General features: G+C 48.4%; 1 protein-coding gene across 1 annotated transcript; it reads right to left on the reverse strand.

Moving 5' to 3' along the window:
* Positions 1-19,849: 19,849 nt before the first annotated feature.
* LOC119968057 (interferon-induced very large GTPase 1-like) lies at positions 19,850-25,166 on the reverse strand. Its single transcript, XM_038801157.1, has one exon. The coding sequence runs from the start codon at positions 24,958-24,960 to the stop codon at positions 20,053-20,055; it is 4,908 nt and encodes a 1,635-aa protein (XP_038657085.1). The 5' UTR covers positions 24,961-25,166; the 3' UTR covers positions 19,850-20,052.
* Between the last annotated feature and the right edge of the window lie 382 nt (positions 25,167-25,548).

Raw genomic sequence — 25,548 nt, forward strand, 5'->3', positions numbered from 1 at the left:
CTCATGCTCTGGCGAGGTCTGAGTTTCGCCGCCTCGTCCGCCGGTCTGTTCATCCCGGCGTTTTCCGCTCCTGGTTTCTCTGGAACGGCTGTTATTTGGCATTTTTTCCTCTTGTGTTAGAACATAAGAACATAATAACTAGGAGCAGGAGTCGGCCATCTGGCCCCTCGAGCCTGCTCCGCCATTCAATTAGATCATGGCTGATCTTTTGTGGACTCAGCTCCATTTTCCGGCCCGAACACCATAACCATTAATCCCATTATTCTTCAAAAAATTATCTTTATCTTAAAAAACATTTAATGAAGGAGCCTCAACTGCTTCACTGGGCAACAAATTCCATAGATTCACAACCCTTTGGGTGAAGAAGTTCCTTCTAAACTCAGTCCTAAATCTACTTCCCCTTATTTTGAGGCTATGTCCCCTAGTTCTGCTTCCACCCGCCAGTGGAAACAACCTGCCCGCATCTATCCTATCTATTCCCTTCATAATTTTATATGTTTCTATAAAATCCTCATCCGTCTAAATTCCAATGAGTACAGTCCCAGTCTACTCAACCTCTCGTAATCCGACCCCTTCAGCTCTGGGACTAACCTCGTGAATCTCCTCTGCACACCCTCCAGCGCCAGTACGTCCTTTCTCAGGTAAGGAGACCAAAACTATTGGTAGTGGTGGGGGGATTTTCTTCTGGTGTACATGGCCTTGTTTGGGCAAAAGTTTTCTGATTCGTGGGAGGAAAGCCACCTGATGTGTGACTTCTCAGCACATCCCCGTCACTGGGAGTGTCAGCATGGGTTTATGAGCGGGAAATCATGCTTGACAAATCTACTGGAATTTTTCGAGGATGTAACTAGTGGAGTGGATGAGGGGGAGCCAGTCGATGTAGTGTATTTAGACTTTCAGAAGGCTTTTGACAAAGTCCCGCGTGAAAGATTAGTGTGTAAAATTGAAGTGCATGGGATTAGGGGTCGTGTATGGAGATGGGTAGAAAGCTGGTTGGCAGACAGGAATGAACGAGTCTTTTTCTCAATGGCAGACTAGTGGGACCCCAGCTATTCACAATATATATTAATGATTTAGATGAGGGAACTAAATGTCATATCTCCACATTTGTAGATGATACCAAGCTGAGTGGGAGGGTGAGCTGTGAGGAGGATGTATAGATCCTTCAGTGTTATTTGGGCAAGTGGAGTGAGTGGGCAAATGAATGGCAGATGCAGTTTAATGTGGATAAATGTGAGGTTATCCACTTTCATAGCAAAAACAGGGAGGCAGATTGTTATCTGAATGGTTATAAATTAGGTGAGGGGAATGTGCAGTGAGACCTGGGTGTCCTCGTACACCAGTCGCGGAGGGTAAGCATGCAGATACAGCAGGCGGTAAAGAAGGCTTGGTGGCTTTCACATTGAGTACAGGAGCAGGGATGTCTTGCTACAGTTTACAGGGCCTTGGCGAGGGTGTGCGAGAGAGAGAGGCGAGGGTGTGCGAGAGAGAGAGGTGAGGGTGTGCGAGAGAGAGAGGCGAGTGTGTGTGAGTCATCAAATCTGTCCTCACAATGACAATTCTAACACCCCAGCAATTTGTTCAACTTTCACTGCACTCCCTCCACGGCAAACATATCATTTCATAAAGTGAAGAGATCAAAACTGCCCGCAGACCCCCACACGTGGACTACAACCCTGTGTGATGGGTTGAGGTACTCCGGGCCTGAAAACACTTTCTTACAAACCTATTATTTAGGTTAAGCCACCAAAAGAGGGAAATCTATTTCTCTCCTAAGATTCAGAATAGCTCTCATGAGGGGAGGTTGCCTTTCTGTATCTCAAAGAGCCAAACAAGATTTAAGTTATTTTCTCGTGGAATAAGTTCAGATACGTCACTCCTAACTAAAATCCCCTACCTCTGTCGGTCGTGGATCCTTGTCACCCAACTCAGTATTGGATATTGCCAATGGGTTCTGCTCCATTCCCTGTGTGGGAAGGGCATGAGGGTAAATTAGCTTTTACTGTCGGGGAAGGTCAGTGGCCGGGACTTTCCGAGCCCGCGCCGGGTTGGAGAATCCGCGAGGGGACGCGAGAATCACGTCCCGCCGCCGGCTTACCTATTGTCCAATTTTCGGACGTCCGCGGGATCGCCGCCGCGCAGTCAGGGGCCGTTGAAAGCGCCCCCCCCCCCTCCCCTCGCCGATTCTCCGGGCCCCGATGGGCCAAGTGGCTGCCGAGTTCGGTCAAGTCCCGCCGGCGTGGGTTACTCAGGTCCTACACGGCGAGATCTGGAAGGTGTGTCTGCGGGGGCCGTGCTGGGGGGGAAACGGGGCGGGGGGGGGGTGGATCAGACCTCGGAGGGGGGGGGGGGGGGGGGGGGCTCCACAGTGGCCTGGCTCGTGATCGGGGCCTTTTGATCGGCGGGCGGCTGGTTCCGTGGGGGCCTTCTTTCCTCCACGCCGGGCCCCTGTAGGGCTCTGCCACATTGCCCGAGGGCCGGCGCAGAGACGGGAACCCACGCACATGCGCGGAATCACGTCGGCCGTAGCGTGAACTCCCGCCGGTCATTCCGCACCGGCTGGAGCTGCGGGGACCACTCCAGCACCAACCTAGCCCCCTTGGAAGGGGAGCATTCCTCATTACTGGGGACTGTTCACACCGGATTGGTTGGCGCTGCTTTTCAAGTTGGCATCAGAACTTGGCCGCGGAATTGGAGAATCCCGGCCTGTGTACTTGGACTAGGCTACCTCAAGGGTTTCACAATAGTCCGGCCATTTTTCATAGGCCCATGGCCGAGGTGGTCGCCCAAGTGAATCTTCGCGGGACACGGAGTACCATACTCCAGTATGTGGACGATATCCTCATAGCTTCAGTCAGGGAACAAGACCACATGATCGCCCTCACCCGCGCAGTTAGGGCGGGGAGAGGTTGCGTACCACATTAAACAAGGGCACAGAAATATTTCAGGGGATTGGAAGAAAACCAGTCTAGAAATGCCAGAAACCCCAGACCATAAGAGGAGTTAGGCAGGCATGGGGGCCATTCAACTACTGTAGAAATTTTATAGAGAATTACTCGGAGATTGCGGAGCCATTGCAAGAATTGATTGAGAAGGGAAGGCCGTCTCGGGAACGAGTCGAGTGTGGCCCCGAGCAAGACACAGCCTTTAACAAATTAAACCGGACTCTCACTTTAGCTCCAGCCTTAGGGCTGCAGGATTCGACGAAACCCTTTCACCTCTATTGTGACAATCAGGGGGGTGGGGGGGCAATACACAGCGGTGGTAGGTCAGAAACACAGGGACAAGATGCGGCCAGTAACCTATTACTCATGCAAACGGGGTCCCAGTGGTGGCAGGCTTACGTCGATGTGCGCAGGCCCTGGATTGTGCCAAATGGGCGATAGAGGCAGCAGAAGCAATGACTCTCTTCGAATCCTTCATTCCCCTCATTCCATAGTACAGCTATTAGAAGCAGGGAAAATAAGGGCAGTTTCAGATAGTCGCCGAGCTAACTGGGCCAGCATTTTAGTCCTGGCAGAGAAAATAATCCAGATAGTTAAAGATTCAACCCTTAATCCTGTGTCCATGATGGTTAAAGAAGGTGCGGGGCATAATTGTGTCGAGGAGGTCAATGAGAGCGAGAGTGGCGGGATACCAGGCGAACCATTTGATACACCATCAATAACACACGACGAGGGATGAACATAACTGAGGCTTTAATACACTAAACAGCAAGCCTCCTGCCTCTGGACCCGAACTGGGTCCGGAGGCAGAGACTTGCCACCTTTATACAGAAGCCCGAGGAGAGGAGCCACAAGCGGAGCCAGCCTGGACAAGCCCAGGCATGTACAATACAATACAATGCATATAATGCAATAACATGATTTACCATACCATTGGAAGGGGAAGATGTTTGGGAATTATTTCTATGGGTCCAGGAAATATCACGAGGGGCTGCCGCACACCACATGGGGGGTAATGGATAAAACAGGCACGGTACTAAGGGGAAGCCAGATTCCGGGAACATGGTCAGCTGAGGTAGCAGAATTAATAGCCCTTACAGAAGCCTTGAGGTCAGCAGCAGGAAAGAGGGAGAATACATATACAGACAGCCGGTATGCTTTCGGAGTGATTCATGACTATATGCCAGCTTGGGTTAGGCATGGTTACATAGCTTCATCAGGGGGGAATGTGCAACATGAACAGCACATACGAGACCTGGTAGAAACAGCCAGAGACCCAGCAGAAGCCGCCGTAATCAAAGAAGCCGCCATAAAAAGGTACAAATCAGCTTCTTCAAAAGAGTTAACGGGCTGATCATGAGCTTTGTCTGGGTGGGAAAATCCCCGCGGGTGAAGAAGGCGATGTTGGAGAGGAACCGCGGCGAGGGAGGGCTGGCTTTGCCGAGTCTGATCAATTATTACTGGGCGGCCAACATCACTATGATAAGGAAGTGGATGGTGGGTACGGGGTCTATTTGGGAACGGGTGGAGGCGGCTTTGTGCAGGGGCTCCAGCTTGGAAGCCCTGGTCACGGCTCCTCTACCGCTGCCGCCGGCCAAGTAAACCACCAGCCCGGTAGTGGTGGCGACCCTGCGGATATGGGGCCAGTGGAGGAGGCATGTGGGGGAGATGGGGGCGTCTGTCTGGGTGCCAATCTGCGACAACCATCGGTTTGCCCCCAGCAGTATGGATGGAGGGTTCCGAGTATGGCGGCGAGCAGGGGCGGGAAGGGTGGGTGATATGTTCCTGGAAGGGAGCTTCGCGAGTTTGAGGAGCTTGGAGGAGAAATTTGGGTTGGTAAGGGGAAATGATTTTAGATACCTACAGTTGCGGGACTTTGTTCGTAGACAGGTCCCATCTTTCCCACGCCTCCCGCCAATGGCGATCCTCGACAGAATAGTCTCGAGGAGGGAAGAAGGGAAGGGCAGAGTCTCGGGTATATATAAGGTGCTTATGAGGGAGGAAGGGTCCCAGACAGAGGAACTGAAACTTAAATGGGAGGAGGAGCTAGGCTGGGAAATGGAGGATGGGCTGTGGACAGAGGCCCTGAGTAGGGTAAATTCGACCGCGACATGTGCTAGGCTCGGGCTGATCCAATTTAAGGTCGTTCACCGGGCCCATATGACGGTGGCTCGGATGAGCAAATTTTTCGGTATAGAGGACAAATGCGCTAGGTGCGCGGGAGGACCAGCGAACCACGTTCACATGTTTTGGGCATGCCCTGAGCTGAGGGGGTACTGGGAGGGATTTGAGGGGGTCATGTCCCAGGTGCTAAAAACAAGGGTGGTGATGAGTCCAGGGGTGGCAATTTTTGGGGTTTCGGAAGACCCGGGCGTCCAGGGGGAGAAAGAGGCCGATGTTTTGGCCTTTGCTTCCCTGATAGCCCGGTGACGAATATTATTGGCGTGGACGGACTCAAAGCCCCCGAAGACTGAGTGGTGGCTTGCGGACATGTCAAGTTTCCTGGGGATGGAAAAAATTAAGTTCGCCTTGAGGGGATCTGTGCAGGGGTTCACCCGGAGGTGGCAACCATTTATTGACTTCTTTGCGGGAGAGTGAGCGTCAGCAGGGGGGTGGGGGGGAGGGGGGTAGAGTAGAGTAGGAGGGAAAATATGGCGGGGAGCGGGCTTGTGCAATATGTTACGATGGAAGTATTGAAAGTACGTGGATCTTTGCACATTTTCGCTTTTTTTGCATCCTTTCTGATGATGTCTGTAACTGTTTATAAAGCCAAAAACTACCTCAATAAAATTGTTTATACGAAAAAAAGGTACAAATCAGGCAACAGCAAGGCAATACTGCCCTACAGTAAATAGTCTATTTAAACAGTGCCCTACAGTAAACAGTCTATTTAAACAGTGCCCTACAGTAAATAGTCTATTTAAACAGTGCCCTACAGTAAATAGTCTATTTAAACAGTATCCTACAGTAAATAGTCTATTTAAACAGTGCCCTACAGTAAACAGTCTATTTAAACAGTGCCCTACAGTATGAAATGAAAATCGCTTATTGTCACGAGTAGGCTTCAATGAAGTTACTGTGAAAAGCCTTTAGTCGCCACATTCCGGCGCCTGTCCGGGGAGGCTGGTGCAGTAAACACCAGGGGAGGGGGAGGCTGGCGTCAAACCTGCCCGGATTTGACGCCAGCCTTACGATTTCTCCCTATCTGGGAGAATCGCGCCCAGTGTATTTAAACAGTGCCCTACAGTAAACAGTCTATTTAAACAGTGCCCTGCAGTAAACAGTCTATTTAAACAGTGCCCTACAGTAAACAGTCTATTTAAACAGTGCCGACAGTAAACAGTCTATTTAAACAGTGCCCCACAGTAAACAGTCTATTTAAACAGTGCCCTACAGTAAACAGTCCATTTAAACAGTGTCCCACAGTAAACAGTCTATTTAAACAGTGTCCTACAGTAAACAGTCTATTTAAACAGTGCCCTACAGTGAACAGTCTATTTAAACGGTGCCCTGCACTAAACCATCTATTTAAAGAGTGTCCTACAGTAAACAGACTATATAAACAGTGTCCTACAGTAAACAGTCTATTTAAACAGTGTCCTACAGTAAACAGTCTATTTAAACAGTGTCCTGCACTAAACCGTCTATTTAAAGTGTCCTACAGTAAACAGTCTATTTAAACAGTGCCCTACAGTAAACAGTCTATTTAAACAGTGTCCTACAGTAAACAGTCTATTTAAACAGTATCCCACAGTAAACAGACTATTTAAAGAGTGTCCCACAGTAAACAGTCTATTTAAACAGTGCCCTGCACTAAACCGCCTATTTAAACAGTGTACTACAGTAAACAGTCTATTTAAACAGTGCCCTACAGTAAACAGTCTATTTAAACAGTGCCCTACTATAAATTGACTATTTAAACAGAGTCCTACTATAAATTGACTATTTAAACAGAGTCCTACAATAATCTGTCTATTTAAACAGTGTCCTACATTAAACAGTCTATTTAAACAGTGTCCTCCAGTAAACAGTCTATTTAAACAGTGCCCTACAGTAAATAGTCTATTTAAACAGTGTCCTACAGTAAACAGTCTATTTAAACAGTGCCCTACAGTAAACAGTCTATTTAAACAGTGCCCTACAGTAAACAGTCTATTTAAACAGTGCCTCACAGTAAACAGTCTATTTAAACAGTGCCCTACAGTAAATAGTCTATTTAAACAGTATCCTACAGTAAATAGTCTATTTAAACAGTGCCCTACAGTAAACAGTCTATTTAAACAGTGCCCTACAGTATGAAATGAAAATCGCTTATTGTCACGAGTAGGCTTCAATGAAGTTACTGTGAAAAGCCCCTAGTCGCCACATTCCGGCGCCTGTCCGGGGAGGCTGGTGCAGTAAACACCAGGGGAGGGGGAGGCTGGCGTCAAACCCGCCCGGATTTCTCCCTCTCTGGGAGAATCGCGCCCAGTGTATTTAAACAGTGCCCTACAGTAAACAGTCTATTTAAACAGTGCCGACAGTAAACAGTCTATTTAAACAGTGCCCTACAGTAAACAGTCTATTTAAACAGTGTCCTACAGTAAACAGTCCATTTAAACAGTGTCCTACAGTAAACCGTCTATTGAAACAGTCCACCACAGTAAACAGTCCATTTAAACAGTGTCCCACAGTAAACAGTCTATTTAAACAGTGCCCTGCACTAAACCATCTATTTAAAGAGTGTCCTACAGTAAACAGACTATATAAACAGTGTCCTACAGTAAACAGTCTATTTAAACAGTGCCCTGCACTAAACCGCCTATTTAAACAGTGTACTACAATAAACAGTCTATTTAAACAGTGTCCTACAATAATCTGTCTATTTAAACAGTGTCCTACATTAAACAGTCTATTTAAACAGTGTCCTCCAGTAAACAGTCTATTTAAACAGTGCCCTACAGTAAACAGTCTATTTAAACAGTGCCCTACAGTAAACAGTCTATTTAAACAGTGCCCTACAGTAAACAGTCTATTTAAACAGCTTCCTACAGTAAACAGTCTATTTAAACAGTGTACTACAGTACAGTAAACAGTCTATTTAACAGTATCCTACAGTAAACAGTCTATTTAAACAGCCTCCTACAGTAAACAGTCTATTTAAAGTGTCCTACAGTAACCGGTCTATTTAAACAGTGCCCTACAGTAAACAGTCTATTTAAACAGTGCCCTACAGTAAACAGTCTATTTAAACAGTGCCCTGCACTAAACCATCTATTTAAACAGTGCCCGACAGTAAACTGTCTATTTAAACAGTGCCCTACAGTAAACAGTCTATTTAAACAGCCTCTTACAGTAAAAAGTCTATTTAAACAGTGCCCTACAGTAAACAGTCTATTTAAACAGTGTCCTACAGTAAACAGTCTATTTAAACAGTGTTCAACAGTAAAGTCTATTTAAACAGTGTCCTACAGTAAACAGTCTATTTAAACAGTGCCCTACTATAAATTGACTATTTAAACAGTGTCCTACAATAATCTGTCTATTTAAACAGTGTCCTACATTAAACAGTCTATTTAAACAGTGCCCTACAGTAAACAGTCTATTTAAACAGTGCCCTACAGTAAACAGTCTATTTAAACAGTGTCCTACATTAAACAGTCTATTTAAACAGTGCCCTACAGTAAACAGTCTATTTAAACAGTGCCCTACAGTAAACAGTCTATTTAAACAGTGTCCTCCAGTAAACAGTCTATTTAAACAGTGCCCTACAGTAAACAGTCTATTTAAACAGTGCCCTGCAGTAAACAGTCTATTTAAACAGTGCCCTACAGTAAACAGTCTATTTAAACAGTGCCCTACAGTAAACAGTCTATTTAAACAGTGCCCTACAGTAAACAGTCTATTTAAACAGTGCCCTACAGTAAACAGTCTATTTAAACAGTGCCCTACAGTAAACAGTCTATTTAACAGTGCCCTACAGTAAACAGTCTATTTAAACAGTGCCCTACAGTAAACAGTCTATTTAACAGTGCCCTACAGTAAACACTATTTAAACAGTGTCCTCTAGTGAACAGTCTATTTAAACAGTGTCCTCTAGTGAACAGTCTATTTAAAGTGCCCAACAGTAAACACTATTTAAACAGTGTCCTCTAGTGAACAGTCTATTTAAACAGTGTCCTCTAGTGAACAGTCTATTTAAACAGTGCCCTACAGTAAACAGTCTATTTAAACAGTGTCCTACTGTAAACAGTCTATTTAAACAGTGTCCTACAGTAAACACTATATAAACAGTGCCCTACAGTAAACACTATTTAAACAGTGTCCTCTAGTGAACAGTCTATTTAAACAGTGCCCTACAGTAAACAGTCTATTTAAACAGTGCCCTACAGTAAACACGATTTAAACAGTGCCCTACAGTAAACAGTCTATTTAAACAGTGCCCTACAGTAAACACTATTTAAACAGTGCCCGACAGTAAACACTCTATTTAAACAGTGCCCTATAGTAAACACTATTTAAACAGTGTCCTCTAGTGAACAGTCTATTTAAACAGTGCCCTACAGTAAACAGTCTATTTAAACAGTGCCCTACAGTAAACACTATTTAAACAGTGCCCGACAGTAAACACTCTATTTAAACAGTGCCCTATAGTAAACACTATTTAAACAGTGTCCTCTAGTGAACAGTCTATTTAAACAGTGCCGTACAGTAAACACTATTTAAACAGTGTCCTCTAGTGAACAGTCTATTTAAAACGTGCATCTGGCAACACTGACCAGAAACAGGTCAAGGCAGTGGGCAACCGAGGGATCTGTCCGACCCGACTGTCTGCCACTCTTCTGTCATGTGAGTGGTCTTTAAGAAAGGTTTGGTTTTACCACATGATCTGTAGCATGGCTTTAGTCATGTCATTTGTGGGTGGAGCTGGGCTTTGGCTGTTAGGTGAAAGGGGGCTCAGTTTCTTTGGTTTCATTTTCGGATTGTTCATTTGGCCTGCAATGTTTCCCTGTATTCTCTGTTTTGTTTTAAAGCTGTTCTAGTGAACTGAAAGCGCATTGGGCGTGGCAAACTGCCTTGGTAACCTTAAAACTGGAGTTGCTTTCTGGAAGGAGTTTTGAATCTGCTGGTTGGAGCTGGATCAGACGCTCAGGGAAAGGACCAGTCCCATTCAAGTGAGATTACAGTGTTCTGGGCCACGCCCTTGATAGTGGTTTTGGTTTCTTGGATTTTGTTATTGAATTGGAACAGTTAAGGGGGTTATATACATAGATTACTGTACCTGTTGTGTTTTCTTTATGTTTGTAATTGCTAACACATTCTTGCTGTGTTTTATATATGTTTAATGACATTCTTATAATAAACATTGTTTTGATAAAGGAAGCCTAGGACGTTTGATGAATCCTAACCAAATTCAACATAAAAGTTATAGGTCAGGTTCATAATACACTTTGGAGTTTATAAGCCCTCACCCATAACACTACCATGGTTACATTCACAGCCCGGTATCCCTGGAGATGGAGCCTGCAGTGGCCACGGGCAGTATCCATACCCGGTGGATCCCATAGGGTCTGGGGTGCTTTACTGACCCTTTTAATCACATTTTGGTTTGATGTTTAAAGCTTCATTTTCTCTTTATATTTGTTTAGGGCAGTACCCTATTCAGGATCTTCCCCTTAGTTTTTCTGATTTAGTTTAATTGGTTGAATTAAAGTCGTTGAAAACTGATGCATCGTCTCATGTCCTTTTGCGCGGCTGGGGGGGGGGGGGCAGGACTGCTGCTGCAGCATACCATTTGATGTACCATCAATTCGACTCAAGACACATTTAGGATCTGAATTGTGGCTTTAATCTGCTAGTTGTTAGCCCGGTGGTCGTCTACAGAGAATGGCCGACCGCCGGGAACTCTGGGTACTTATACCCCGCCTCGGAGGCGGGGCCTACTGGCCTCTTGACCAATTGGAGCGCAGTCACATGACTGGTCCCAATCAATCGGGCGAGAGGCACATGACCAGACAGAGCCAATGGGAAACCAGTGCTCTGCACCAATGGCAGTGCTCATATCCATACCACCACATCATTCACGTCCTATCCCTGCCCGTTACCTAAATACGGCAGAGATGTATTCGACGATTTTAAGGTGACAGAGAGTCGTTAGCTCGTGGAAGGCCAGCGATGAGCCCGCTGGAATAACTCTGCGAGGGAACAAGTGGATAAAGACGGTTTCTGCAGCAACTGACAGAGAGGCCTGGGGTGACAGCCAGTGAGATGACAGAGTAAGTAAGGAGCCGTTGTGGCAGCATGCACTTGTGCTAGGAGCTTTAGCCCAGAGAGAGGGGCATGGCAGCAAGGACTGCGGACATTCTGGTTCAGTCTCAGACAACTGACAAGGTGGAGCGACAGAGGATGGTCTTCCAAGGTCAACGGATTCCGTAAGGTCCAAGATCTGGGGACCCCGGTTCAAATCCCGTCAATAAAGATTAGGAATTAATGGCCTAAACCCAGCAGGTTCACCGATCCCCCTTCGGGAAGGAAGTCTGCCGTCCTGGGGGCCTGCATGTGACTCCAGATCCTCAGCAATGTGCTTCCCTCTCAGATGCCTTTTGGAACGGAGGCCCAAACAGCGTGGCAGACAGCCAGCAACTGAATGAAAAACAAACATCCTCCAACACCATCAGCAATTTAATCCTTTTTATTCACATTTGGAGGATATTAAGCAAGATACAGAGAGATTACAGAAACCTATGAAGCAACCGATGCAAACTTTGCACAACTGTCAATCGACAGATAATTGCCGAAGCCAAAATAACACGCTGCAAAATAACGGGCAGCACGGTAGCATGGTGGTTAGCATAAATGCTTCACAGCTCTAGGGTCCCAGGTTCGATTCCCGGCTGGGTCACTGTCTGTGTGGAGTCTGCACGTCCTCCCCGTGTGTGTGGGTTTCCTCCGGGTACTCCGGTTTCCTCCCACAGTCCAAAGATGTGCGAGTGAGGTGGATTGGCCATGCTAAAATTGTCCAGAGTCAGCCTGCAGTTCACCGATAGTTCATCAATGGGTAACAGGCTGGCTCTGTATCTGGTAAACTGATGGTTCCATCAACCTGGTCTCCCATATACATCATTTATCTGGTTCATGACTGATGTCAGTTTGTGTTTGGGGCTGGTTTAGCACAGTGGACTAAATAGCTGGCTTTTGAAGCAGACCAAGGCAGGCCGCAAGCGCGGGTTCAATTCCCGTACCAGCCTCCCCGAACAGGCGCCGGAAAGTGGCGACTAGGGGCTTTTCACAGTAACTTCATTTGAAGCCTATTCATGACAATAAGCGATTATTATTATTATTATTATGATTGTCGTCATTTGTATCAGGCAATTTACAAGCTTATGTTAAAAAGACGAATTGTGTTAAAACCGAGGAGGTTCAAAATGAAGCATTTTTAAAGTTACGCCTGCAATGAGAGAAATTTACTGCGCATGATTTGAGAATATTGAGATTGATGGAAAACTAATTGGGATTGATTTCACACACACATGCATAACGGAACATTATTTACAATATAACTGTAATTACAGCAAATCAACGCTGGACTCCATTATAACAATGAGATAAATGTATTTGGATTTGTTACGTGTACCAAGGTGAAGTGAAAAGTATTTTTCTGCGAGCAGCTCAAAAAGATCATTTAATACATGAACAGAAAAGAAAATACATAATAGGGCAACACAAGGTACACATGCAAATACATAGACACCAGCATTGGGTGAAGCATTCAGGGTGTTAATGAGGTCAGTCCATAAGAGCGTTCGTGCGTGTTCTCAGACTTCTGTAACTCCTGCCCGATGGAAGAAGTTAGAAGAGTGAGTAATCGAGGTTTGAGTTGAGGCGGTGATGAACAGAGGGTGGGAGGATATTAAGGATGTGTTTAGGAAGGGAAGGGTTAGCACCAAAAGGAATGGAGACCATGTACAAAACCAGCTAGCAAGCTTCCTGGGAATGGAAGTCCTCATGTAGCTGAAGGTCAGTCTCGTGGAGAATGTGATGTTGTCGATTGCAACAGGAAGAAAGTTGATGATGATGTGGGTTAATGAGAATGTCCGTTTCCAGGTTCGAGGTGGCGGAGAATAAAAGCCATTGCGTCACTTTGCTCTGTAGGATGATCCTGGTGTAGAGGGTGTCCCTGATAAAGGAGAGTCCGGTACGGAGAGCGCTGATGGAGTCTGGTCAGCCTTGGGGCAGAATGGATGAATCAGTTCGCATGGCTTCTGGAAACCCCACAAGTAGTCTGATCACCACCAGCTGGTGGCAACGTATGGGAACAGCGAGGTATGGAGTGGGAGTGAGAAAGATCATGGATAGTGGGTCTTGACTGTGGGGTATTGTATCCTTTCGCTGGGGAATTGTCTCTTACCTAATACCAGAGCGGGAAGTGAGGAGGGGTCAGGTTTAATGGTGGGCAGATTGGGGGGTGGGATGAAATTAGGCATGTGGTTCTAAGGGTGGTCAATGAGGCTCCCATTGTGACTTCCGGTTGCGGCTATGACCAGCTAAGTCGCACATTTGGCAGCTCCTGCGACAAAGGTGTTTAAGGGCCGATTGGAGGGCCCCGACGGTACTGTAAAGACGAATCCCGGTGGGGGAAGGCTCCCTGAGGAGAGTGAGACCAACTTTATGGTCGGTACTCGGAGAGGGGCGACAAAAAAAGCGGCAGCAGCTCCCCAAAAAAAGCGGGGGAAGAGGACCAAAATGGCGGCCGGTGGTGCACTAGAAGATTGGAGAAAATGGGCGGAGGAGCAGCAGGCCGCTCTCCTCCGGTGTTTTACGGAGCTGAAAGTGGAACTCTTAGAGTCCATGAACGCGACGACCACAAGGCTGATGGGGGCCCAGGCGACCCAAGAGGCGTCGATAAGAGAGCTGCAGCAGGAGATGGCGGTGAGGGAGGAGGAAGCAACGGTCCTCGTGGGAAAGGTGGAGGTGCACGAGGCACTCCACCTGAAATGGCAGAGCCGCTTTGAGGAGCTGGACACGCGAATGAGGCGGAAGAACTTGAGGATCCTGGGCCTAGCAGAAGGCCTGGAGGGGCCTGATCTCCCAAAATATGTAGCGGAGATGTTGAGCTCCCTGATGGGAGAGGGGGCCGGTCCATCGCCCCTGGAGCTGGAAGAAGCATATCGGGTCATGGCTAGGCGGCCTAGGGCAAGCGAGCCCCCGAGGGCGGTGCTGGTGCGGTTCCAGCGTCTCTGCGATCGGGAGAAAGTGCTGAGGTGGGCCAAGAGGGAGAAAAGCAGCAAATGGGAGAATTCGACGGTGCGGATATATCAGGACTGGAGTGCGGAGGTGGCAAAGCGGCGGGCCCGGTTTAACCGAACGAAGGCGGTGCTGCACGCAAAAAGGATCAAGTTTGGAATGCTGCAGCCAGCGCGCTTGTGGGTCACCTACAAGGACCAGCACCATTACTTTGAGACCCCAGAGGAGGCATGGACTTTTGTTTGGGAGGAAAAGCTGGACCTGAACTAGAACTTGGGAACGCCGGCGGTCGAGGCCGCCCGAGTACCCTTGACTGATCAAGTGGCCCATGTCTTTCTTAGGCCAGGTCGGAACTTGGTTAAAGTTGATGGATCGTTTGGTTTCTTTGAAACTTGTGTTATGGGGGGTTTCTTTGTTCCTTTTTGTGTGTCTCTTCCCGTTGCCAACTTCCCTTAATTATTGTTGTTGTAGGGGGGGCTTTTTTACTGTTTTTTGATCTGTTCTTTAAGGGTTATGGTTACTGTTGGTTAAGTACGTTATTATTGGGTAGTTATTTAGTTATTTAGTTATGCAGGCATAGTTATGTATTTATGTATTTATTTGCGATTTGTTATTTATATTGTTATATTGTTAAGTTGGGGAGGCGGGACGGGGGGGGAGCAAGTGGGTTATGCGTGTTTTCTTTTCTCTTTTTTCTTCCTCTCGTTTTAAGGGGGCTTTGTTATCGGTGTGGATGGGGACGGGGGTGGAATTGAAGATGGCGGGGTAGGGTGTGGCCGGGCGAAAGCGCGGGCTCTCCCCTGTTTCCCGCGCGCGGGACGGAGGAAGGGGGAGGAGAGAAGAGTGGGGTGTGGCCAGCAATGGCGGCTTTTCCGCGCTGAAGCGGAGTCAGAGAGGGATGGCAAGGGGGGGGGAGGCCCCTCCCCCCCCCCCACATCGGGAGGAGTCGGAGTGTGGCAGGGGCAGCCGGGTCAGCGAAAACCAGCTGACTCTCGGGAGTACGATGGTGGATACACTGCGGCTAGGAGGGGTCCTAGCCGGGGGGGGGGGGGGGGGGGGGGGGGGGGGGGGGGGGGGGGGGGGGGGGTTAGGGGGGGGATACCGGGTTGCTGCTGGAAAGGCTGAGGACGGGAAGGGAAGAACGGGAGGAGAGAGGGGGGGGGGGGGGGGCCATCGCCATGGGGAACGGGTCAGAAGGGGAGGGTCGACCCGGGGCGAACAGGGGACAGAACATGGCTAATAGACAGGGGAAAGGGACGGGTCGCTCCGCGACCCGGTTGATTACTTGGAATGTGAGGGGGCTGAACGGACCGGTCAAGAGATCAAGGGTTTTTTCACACCTAAAGGGACTGCAGGCGGATGTGGCAATGTTGCAGGAGACTCACTTGAGAGTAGTAGACCAGGTGCGCCTGAGAAGGGGGTGGGTGGGACAGGTGTTCCACTCAGGCTTGGACGCAAAGAACCGGGGGGTGGCGATTTTGGTGGGAAAGAGGGTGTCGTTCGTGGCGGCGCAGGTGGTAGCAGATAAGGAGGGTAGGTACGTGATGGTGAAGGGTAGGCTGCAGGGAGAGAATGTGGTGCTGGTGAATGTGTATGCCCCGAATTGGGATGACGCGGGTTTATGAGGCGCCTGTTGGGCCTCATTCCGGGTCTGGAGGCAGGAGGCCTGATCATGGGGGGGGACTTCAACACAGTGCTCGACCCTGGGCTGGACAGATCGAGTTCCAGGACGAATAGGAGGCCGGCAGCGGCGGAGGTGCTAAGGGGGTTCATGGAGCAGATGGGGGGGTAGACCCTTGGAGATTTGGCAGGCCAAGGGCGAGGGAGTATTCTTTTTTCTCCCACGTCCACAGGGTGTACTCCAGAATAGACTTTTTTGTACTGAGCAGGGGGCTGATTTCGAGAGTGCAGGACACGGAGTACTCGGCCATTGCGATTTCGGACCATGCACCACACTGGGTAGAGGTAGAACTGGGGGAAGCACGGGACCAGCGCCCGCTGTGGCGCCTGGATGTGGGGCTGCTGGCGGACGATGAGGTGTGCGGAAGGGTCCGGAAGGGCATTGAGAGATATCTGGGCACGAACGACACGGGCGAGGTGAAGGTGGGGGTAGTATGGGAGGCCCTGAAAGCAGTGATCAGAGGAGAGCTGATCTCCATAAGGGCACACAGAGAAAGGAAGGAGAGGCAGGAGAGGGAGAGACTGGTGGGGGAACTTATAGAAGTGGACAGGAGATATGCGGAGACACCAGAGGAGGGGCTGTTGAGGGAGCGGCGCAGTTTACAGGCCCAGTTTGACCTACTGACCACTAGGAAGGCGGAGACGCAATGGAGAAGGGCACAGGGTGCGGTCTATGAGTACGGGGAAAAGGCGAGCAGGATGCTAGCACACCAGCTGCGCAAGCGAGATGCAGCCAGAGAGATTGGGGGAGTGAGAGAGAAGGGAGGGAACGTAGTGCAGAAGGGGCAAGAGGTGAACGGGGTCTTCAGGGATTTCTACAGGGAATTGTACCGGTCTGAGCCGCCCAGGAGGAGGGGGGGAATGGAGAACTTCCTCGATAGATTGAGGTTCCCAAAGGTCCAGGAGGAACGGGTGGAGGGGCTGGGGGCGCCGATAGAGCTGCAGGAACTAGTTAAAGGGATAGGCCAGATGCAGGCGGGGAAGGCGCCGGGGCCGGATGGGTTCCCGGTGGAATTTTATAAGAAGTATGTGGACTTGGTGGGTCCAGTGCTGGTGCGAGCCTTCAATGAGGCGCGAGAGGGGGGGGCTCTGCCCCCGACAATGTCACAGGCCCTGATCTCCTTGATCCTGAAGCGGGACAAAGACCCTGTACAGTGCGGGTCCTATAGGCCTATCTCCCTCTTGAATGTAGATGCCAAACTGTTGGCAAAGGTCCTGGCAACCAGAATAGAGGATTGTGTGCCAGGGGTAATCCATGAGGACCAGACGGGTTTCGTAAAGGGACGACAACTTAATACAAATGTCCGGAGGCTGTTGAATGTAATTATGATGCCAGCAGTGGAGGGGGAGGCTGAGATAGTGGTAGCACTGGATGCGGAGAAGGCATTCGATAGGGTGGAGTGGGAATACCTGTGGGAGACGCTGGAACGGTTTGGGTTTGGGGAGGGATTTATCAAGTGGGTGAAGCTGCTGTATTCGGCCCCGATGGCGAGTGTGGTTACAAACGGGAGGAGGTCGGAGTATTTTGGGCTCCATCGAGGTACCAGGCAGGGATGCCCCCTATCCCCCTTACTATTTGCATTAGCGATCGAACCGTTGGCGATGGCACTGAGGGGTTCAGGGGGTTGGAGAGGACTGACAAGGGGAGGGGAGGAGCATCGGGTATCACTCTATGCGGATGATTTGTTGTTGTATGTGGCGGACCCTCCACAAGCTGAACTTTTCAAGGCTGGTGGAGCAGATGGAGGAGGAGTTCAAGAGGTGGGACATGGTACCGCTGTCGCTAGCAGGGAGGGTGCAGTCAGTCAAAATGACGGTCCTCCCGAGGTTCTTGTTTCTGTTCCAGTGCTTGCCCATCTTCCTCCCCAGGGCCTTCTTCAAGAAGGTAACTAGCAGCATTATGGGCTATGTGTGGGCGCATGGCACCCCTAGAGTGAGAAGGATTTTCTTGGAACGGAGTAGGGACAGTGGAAGATTAGCGCTACCCAATCTTTCCGGATACTACTGGGCGGCGAACGCATCGATGGTGCGCAAGTGGGTGATGGAGGGGGAGGGGGCAGCTTGGAAACGTATGGAGAGGGCGTCCTGCGGCAATACAAGCCTGGGGGCGCTAGTAACGGCACCATGGCCGCTCCCCCCCACAAGGTATACCACGAGTCCGGTAGTGGCGGCCACCCTTAAAATCTGGGGGCAGTGGAGGCGACACAGGGGGGAAGTGGGGGGTCTGATGGCGGCGCCACTGAGAGGGAACCACAGATTTGTCCCGGGGAACACTGGCGGGGGATTCCAGAGCTGGCACAGGGCGGGCATCAGGCAACTGAGGGACATGTTCATAGAGGGGAGGTTTGCGAGCCTGGGAGAGCTGGAGGAGAAATTTGAGCTCCCCCCGGGGAACACGTTTAGATACCTGCAGGTGAAGACATTTGCCAGACGACAGGTGGAAGGATTCCCCTTGCTTCCCGATGGAGGGGCGAGTGATAGGGTGCTGTCAGGGGCCTGGGTCGGAGAAGGGAAGGTCTCGGACATCTACAAAATAATGCAGGAGGTGGAGGAGGTACCGATAGAGGAGCTGAAAGACAAGTGGGAAGCGGAGCTGGGAGAGCAGATAGAAGATGGGACATGGGCGGATGCCCTAGAGAGGGTCAATTCGTCGTCGTCGTGCGCAAGGTTGGGCCTCATCCAATTTAAGGTGCTGCACAGAGCCCATATGACAGGGACTAGGATGAGTCGGTTCTTCGGGGGTGAGGACAGGTGTGTTAGGTGTTCGGGAAGCCCTGCGAACCATGTACATATGTTCTGGATGTGCCCGGCACTGGAAGAGTTCTGGGAGGGGGTGGCGGGGACGGTATCGAGAGTGGTGGGAACCAGGGTCAAACCAGGGTGGGGGCTAGCGATTTTTGGGGTTGGGGTGGAGCCAGGAGTACAGGAGGCAGGGGAGGCCGGAATATTGGCCTTTGCGTCCTTGGTAGCTCGGAGAAGGATCTTGATTCAGTGGAGGGACACAAGGCCACCAAGCGTTAACACCTGGTTAAACGACATGGCAAGCTTCATCCAATTGGAAAGAATCAAATTCGCCCTGAGAGGGTCGGTACAGGGGTTCTTCCGGCGGTGGCAGCCCTTCCTTGACTTTCTGGATTAGAGATAGGAACCGGAGGCCGAAACAGCAGCAACCCGGGGAGAAAAGGCGGGGGGGGGGGGAAGGGAGGGGATAGCAACGAAGGGAGCACGGCAGCGGGGGGTCGCGGGCAAGGACTGCCCGAGGCCATCGGCAGAAAGGGAAAAACGGTTTGGTTGCTAGACTGATAGCGCGGAGGGGGGGGGGGGGGGGGGGGGAGGGGGGGTGGGGGGGTGCGCGCGGGGGAGGGCGGGGGGAGGTTTTTCCAGGGGGGACTTGTGGTGTTATAATTTAAAATGTAATAGGGGTAAATGTTTGTATTGAAAAATTTCAATAAAAATTATTTAAAAAAAAAAAATGAGGCTCCCATTGTGACGGGGGGGGGGGGGGGGGGGAGGGGGGGGGGGCTGACTATGTTGGGCTCATTGCAGTCATGGACTGACACCTGGCGGTGGCTGTTGATTGGCGGATGGAGGTAAGGAAGCTTGCCAATGAAGGAGAGGGTGGGGTCGGGATGTCAGAGGTCAGGGAGTCCAATAGTGGTTTGAGAGGATCCAGTGTTGGCGGGACAGGCGAGGATGCAGAGTCGTATAAACTCAGAGGTTTCACATGTGGGGAGGAACTGGGGGGAGTGGTATGGTAATAGTGTGGGGGAGGGGATAAATGCAGTAACTATTGTGGGGGGGGGGGGGAGTGGGTGCATTGTGGGTATCAGTTTGTGGAAATGAGCAGAGGAACTGTTATAGGGGTAACATGCCACAGTGTGCAAACGTGTCCAGGAAGTTCAGGAGTTGCTTTCCGGAGTGGGTGGTGTGTGGGTGGTGGTGGGGGGTGGGGGGGTGGGGGGGGAAACATTACCAATCTGTGTCGTACCAATTGTTTTGTGGAAGTCAGCATCAAAATTTAAGAAAAACGGTTTGCCCAATTTATGCAGACAGTTTCTCAGCTAAACTGTTTGCAACACCTCTGCATCCTCAGTGTATCAAAGACCATTATTTTCACCAACGCAATTTCAATGTTGAAGACTTTTTCAAAAGGGCCCAGGACAGCACAATTCAACCCAGAGTAATTGCAGAATCTGTCGCTGCATCAACACTTGCTCAGGGTCCTGATGGGCAATGGACAAGTCAGACGTTGTTGCTCTTGATCGCGCTGAGTTGGACGAATTGAGCTTTCATCAATCTTCACATCATATTCCGCTTCGAGCTCTGCGGTGATCTTCTCCCATGGAATGTTCCAATCGGAAATGTCTGTCGCAGGAAGCACATTGTATTTCTCTGCGAATTGCTTGTTGTAGGTGAACAACACCCATTTCCAGTAAGGTGGTATCTCAGCCGTTAGGTCAAAAGGGATGTTCCAGGAATCAGAGCGTTTGCACTGTGTTTCTATATAGGCCTTGCCAAATATCCCCATCATGGTTCGTGTAAATCTTTGCCAGTAAGATTCACCTTCTGTCCGATAACAATACAAATCAGATGCTGTAGCTTGGCAGCTTCCAGTAGCTAGCTCCTTACTCCATCTCCAATTACAGCCTCCTATCCCCTGGGGCCAGTGATATGTAGCTGAGTGCTTCTCATGGATTTTAGTGGTGATATCACAGGGTACTCTGCAAAATGGACAATGTTCCCCACAACCGCACAGCATCTTGTACAGTTCACTGGAAGGATCAGTGGAAAGGTTTGAAACTTTCTCTTCAATATCCCATCCCTTAATGCTCTGAAGGAGGCTTCCATCCAAGCCTTGGACATAATCTGTCAATTTCATCACAAATCTGGGAGCATTTTTGAAAACATGGTCCCTTCCCTGAGGCAACACAACGTGTTCTCCGAGTCTGTGCTTGAAATCCTTCAAAAACAATTCAATTTCACCAGGTGAACTTTTCTTGATGTCTTCGATCATTGTCTGCATGAGTTGTACTTTCTCCTTGAGAATTTTAGCAGCGATGCGGTAAATCGTGGATTTCTGGTTCTCCAATCGTTTGCAATGGTTCAGCACCTGCTTTCTCACCCACTCTTGCTCGGAATTCTGGGTATTTTCAATGTATTGACAATATGCCTCAAAGCTGTTTTGCTTTCTCAGATCCAGCATAATTCCCACTTGGAGGTTTCTGCGCGATTCGAATTCTGCGTTTGGCCCATCTCTGATGTGACACACGATCGCATACCCCAAAACCTGGTTAAGATGTTTCAGCAAAGCAGGTTTCAGGAAGGAGTCACAGAACAGTTTAGCACAGGTCTCACTCTGGTCCTTTTCAGAGTATATACATTTAAATATTGTAAAATAGTAATTCTTCTGACTTGTTAGCCTCTTCACTGTGTTGTGTTCATCACAGAATCGATCGTGCTTCTCTTGAAATCTCTGAACTGCATAGCCACAGATCTGGATTTTCACATCAGTGCTGAACAGTTCATTGACCTGGAATGAATCCCCATCGGCTTTCTGTAGTTTTGCATCAATTTCTCTGAGGAGTTCTTGACAGAGCAGCGGATGATAATCTTCGCCGTTCTTTACGGTTTCTTCTACATATAGTTTGCATTGTGAAATCAATCCTACAGCGATTCTCTTAGCTTCAACCAAACAGTCAGATTCCACCCATTCTTCCATATTCTTTTCTGAGTTTACTTTATAGTACCAGTAGTTACTTATCTTACAATAAACAGCATTTGCCTTTCCTAGAATTCTTTTCATGAGGGATCTTTTGCTCGCCTCAATGTGATGCTGGGAAATCTTTAATGGCAATTTGCTCAAATCCCAGAGACTTGTCCCAGATGCCAGCTTTTCGGTGAGTACTCTTCCATGTCTCCTCATATTTCCCCGCAAGCTCGTTTCCATGTCTCTCTCGATCTCGATTACCTGGGGCTGATATTCTACTGACTGCATTGTTTCTATCCACATCTTTTCAAACGCTTTATTCAACTCGCTCTCACTTTGTTCTGCTGATTGCATTTTTAATTTGTGTAAAAGTTGATCCACTCGTTCTTGTATTTTATCCGTGTAGGTACTTAAAATGTTGTTTAATTTATTCAAATTTTTTTGTCTGATCACTGCTTCCCTGCATTTTCTCTTTGTGCTTGTCTCAAGCTCCAAGCACTCTGTCTCAAAACTTGCTGACATCTCAGCTTTAAACCTCTCCACCAGATGTGCCTGGGCAGCATCTGTCTTGAAATATTCTTCAATTTCATTCAGCTTTTGGTTTTTCTTCTCAGTTATGACTTTCAAAACTTCACTCTTCAGAATATCTTCTAGTTCCTGTAGGTCTCCATTACAGTTTCTAATTCTCGTGTGGGCTTTCTGAAGCCAGGAATACACCTCACTCTTCATCTTCCATTCCAAATCCGAGTATTTCACTGAGAGTTGGTTGTAGGCGTTCGCAACTAGACTGTTCCTGAAACTGAAAATGAAATTCTCGTGTTTCACTGCATCCCACGTGCTTTTCATCCAGCTGATGAACTCGGTGATGGTGGAGGGTCTCCTGTTGAGGAAATGCTGTAATATATTCTCTTTGAGTTCTCCCACCTTCTGACTGTATCCCACGTTCACTGGCGCCATGGGAGGGGTTCCACACCACAGCCCTGGGATGTACCAGTTGTTTTTCTTAGAATCATAATCTAAAACATCGGAGAACTTTGAAACTTTGCCGTCTTGTTTCTCAGCTATCGCTGCGATGTTGGTCATCTGGTCCAGTTCCCGTTCGATTGATTTGTGACTTTCGACATTTTTCTGATGTGCAGACACATCTCCAATTTTCTGGTGGAGAAATTGACAATTGGGTCTTTTCCCGACAGTTTTCATTCGAATAAATGCATGGACCACGATTTCTAATACCTCTTTCATCTCCGAAGCGGTCTCTGTTGACATATTAATTAATGTTAAATCACTTAATCCACACACCAGTGTTGCCAGTTCATTGTCGTGCTCATATTCCACGCCAATATCGGACATTTCCTGGGCCTCCAAACCCTCGGTGTCCAAGATCAGGATAAAATCACAGCCCTGTTCCCGTATTTTTCCTGAAGTTTTCAGGAGCTGCATGTTGACCCCACGGGTGCATCTTCCGCTTCCCACTGCAAACTGTGAGCCGAACATGGTGTTGAGCAGAGTAGACTTACCTGTGCTCTGTACTCCCAACACCGAGATAACAAACAGACTGCTCCTCGGCCCAACCTTTCTGTCAACTTCCTCCAACACACTGCTCACCCACTGCACCGGTATGTTGGAAACATCTCCATCCATTAGCTCCAATGGGAAACCCTCCAGCAACAGATCAGCTGCTATTGAAGGAAACAGTTTGATATCTGGGGGAATGGTTCCCACTGCCTGAAACACTTCATAGATCAGTCCCATTTCCCGGAGGAAATGCTCCAAACCCAGGGAACTGTTACCAACATTCTTATCGGGCTCAGTGAGTTGGTCATCAATCTCTTGACATTGGACTTGCTTCTCAGGCTCTCGGTTTAAGGCCCTCTGATCATGAAGCATTGTGCGTGACCTGGAGTCCAGGTCATACCTCAGATAGTTTAGGAAGAGTTTCCTGTTGACTCCCACGGTCTGGAGCTCTTGCATTATTTCCCTCATGACCTCTGACATTCCTCTCTGTACTAATCCCCGACAAAGCTCTTGCCTCTCCTTCTTGAGTTGGCCCACATAATCCGCCACATTTGAATCACCAAGGCTCTTGGGACGACACAGTTTCTTCTCGATATCTGAATTCTTTTCCCAAACATCGCCCTGGAAATACAACTGTGTCTCCCTGAATGCTTTAACCTCTTCATTCAGAATCGAACGGATACATTTTGCTGACCTCTCCCGAGTTCTCCTAATCTCAGTCTCTTCTTCATCGATCAGAAACTTGCTCTCCTTGGCCTCTGAGACCATCTTCTGTAAACTCTGAGCCGTCCCTTTTAATCCTGACCTCATTTTCTCTACTATTTTGGATCGAACATCTTTTGAAAAAACAGCGTCATTTTTTTGACATTTTGATAAAACCCGATCTTTTACTATGAAGTTTGCTTGGCTTAAATTTTGTAAATGACGAATTGTTTGTTCTATTTGATCACATCCAGGAGTGGGTATTAGAAACAGTTTCTGCGAAAGGTTGGGACTGGATAACAGAAATCCTTCTGTTTGTTCATTTAAACAATCAAAGAAAACGAACACAGCCGTGGCAACTTTACTCAGGAAGCTGAAGTGTTCAGGGAAGTCCAGGGCATCTCCGCGGAGATTCATTATGGCCAAGGGCTCTGGAATGATATCGATATCTTGACTGCCCGAAGGAAGATACCAGCACAGTTCGATCATCCCATCTGAAACCTTTCTAGCTACATCGCCAGATATCATATCTGAATGGACAAAATAATTCAGATGGGGTTGTGAGTTGCTGAAGATGTAATTTAACATTTTTGATTTTGACAACGAGCAGCGACCAAGCCGAGTGAAAGCAAAGGTTGGAAGTTCAGACGTGGCCATAGATTCTTCGATGAATCCAATTTTTTTGCTCAGTGAATGAGGTCGGTATCTTCTCACAATGGAGCGCATGGGCCCCAAAAGAAAGGTTGGCTTCCCTTCAGGGCAGGGTAATATTATTGGAACCGCAAACTGACACAGAGACAGTTTGAGAATCACTTCCTGCTGCAGGAAAGTGTCAGCACACAATAACAGGGCAGTAATGATGTCCAACGGGTTGATAGACGCTGTTTTGTACGTTTTAGCTACAAGGCCAAAACAATCATCTTCTGCTGCTGCTGTAGCTTGTGTTGAATCCGCTGGTGGTTGTTGGATTTCTCTGGCAGAGGGATTCAGCCCCAACAGCAACCTGAGGAAATGCCAGGGAATATCTTTGGGACAAGTTGGTGCCTTATATTGCAGCTCCTCTATATTAATCTCCAGTACCTTATTCAGGGACAGTTTATTGGGATAGTGTTCCTGCAGACCAAGAGTTTCCAGTAGCTGTTGAAATTTAGACAGAGCAAAGGTATTTATCCCAGAGGAGTAAGCCATTTCTCTGTGAACGGATTCTTCACTTTTCTGAAATGATAAGAAAAAGCAGAATGTTTAATACACCTTTCCAAATCTGGAGACCACCTAAATCTTTATACCCAAATCCTGTGACTGTTATAAATAGCCGTCATAAGAACGGAAAATTCGGAGTCACTGTTGAACTGTGAGAAATCCGTGAAACAAAAAAAGTAATCAAACTTGCTTCATTCTTCATTCAGATGCTCATTTGCTGTGTTTAATAAACGACATACGGCGTGCTTGCCTTCATTGGCCGGGGCGTTGAGTATAAGGATTGGCAAGTCATGTTGCAGCTGTATAGAACCTTAGTTAGGCCACACTTGGAGTATAGTGTTCAATTCTGGTCGCCACACTACCAGAGGGATGTGGAGGCTTTAGAGAGGGTGCAGAAGAGATTTAACAGGATGCTGCCTGGTATGGAGGGCAAAAGCTATGAGGAGAGGTTGAATAAACTCAGTTTGTTCTCACCAGAACGACGGAGGTTGAGGGGCGACCTGATAGAGGTCTACAAAATTATGAGGGGCGCAGACAGAGTGGATAGTCAGAGGCTTTTCCTCAGGGTAGAGGGGT

The sequence above is a fragment of the Scyliorhinus canicula genome, chromosome 6, assembly GCF_902713615.1.
Source record: "Scyliorhinus canicula chromosome 6, sScyCan1.1, whole genome shotgun sequence".
Lineage (NCBI taxonomy): Eukaryota > Metazoa > Chordata > Chondrichthyes > Carcharhiniformes > Scyliorhinidae > Scyliorhinus > Scyliorhinus canicula.

Excerpts from the sequence above, each read along its gene's own strand:
- LOC119968057 (XM_038801157.1), bottom strand. The coding sequence starts at position 24,960 with ATGGCTTACTCCTCTGGGATAAATACCTTTGCTCTGTCTAAATTTCAA.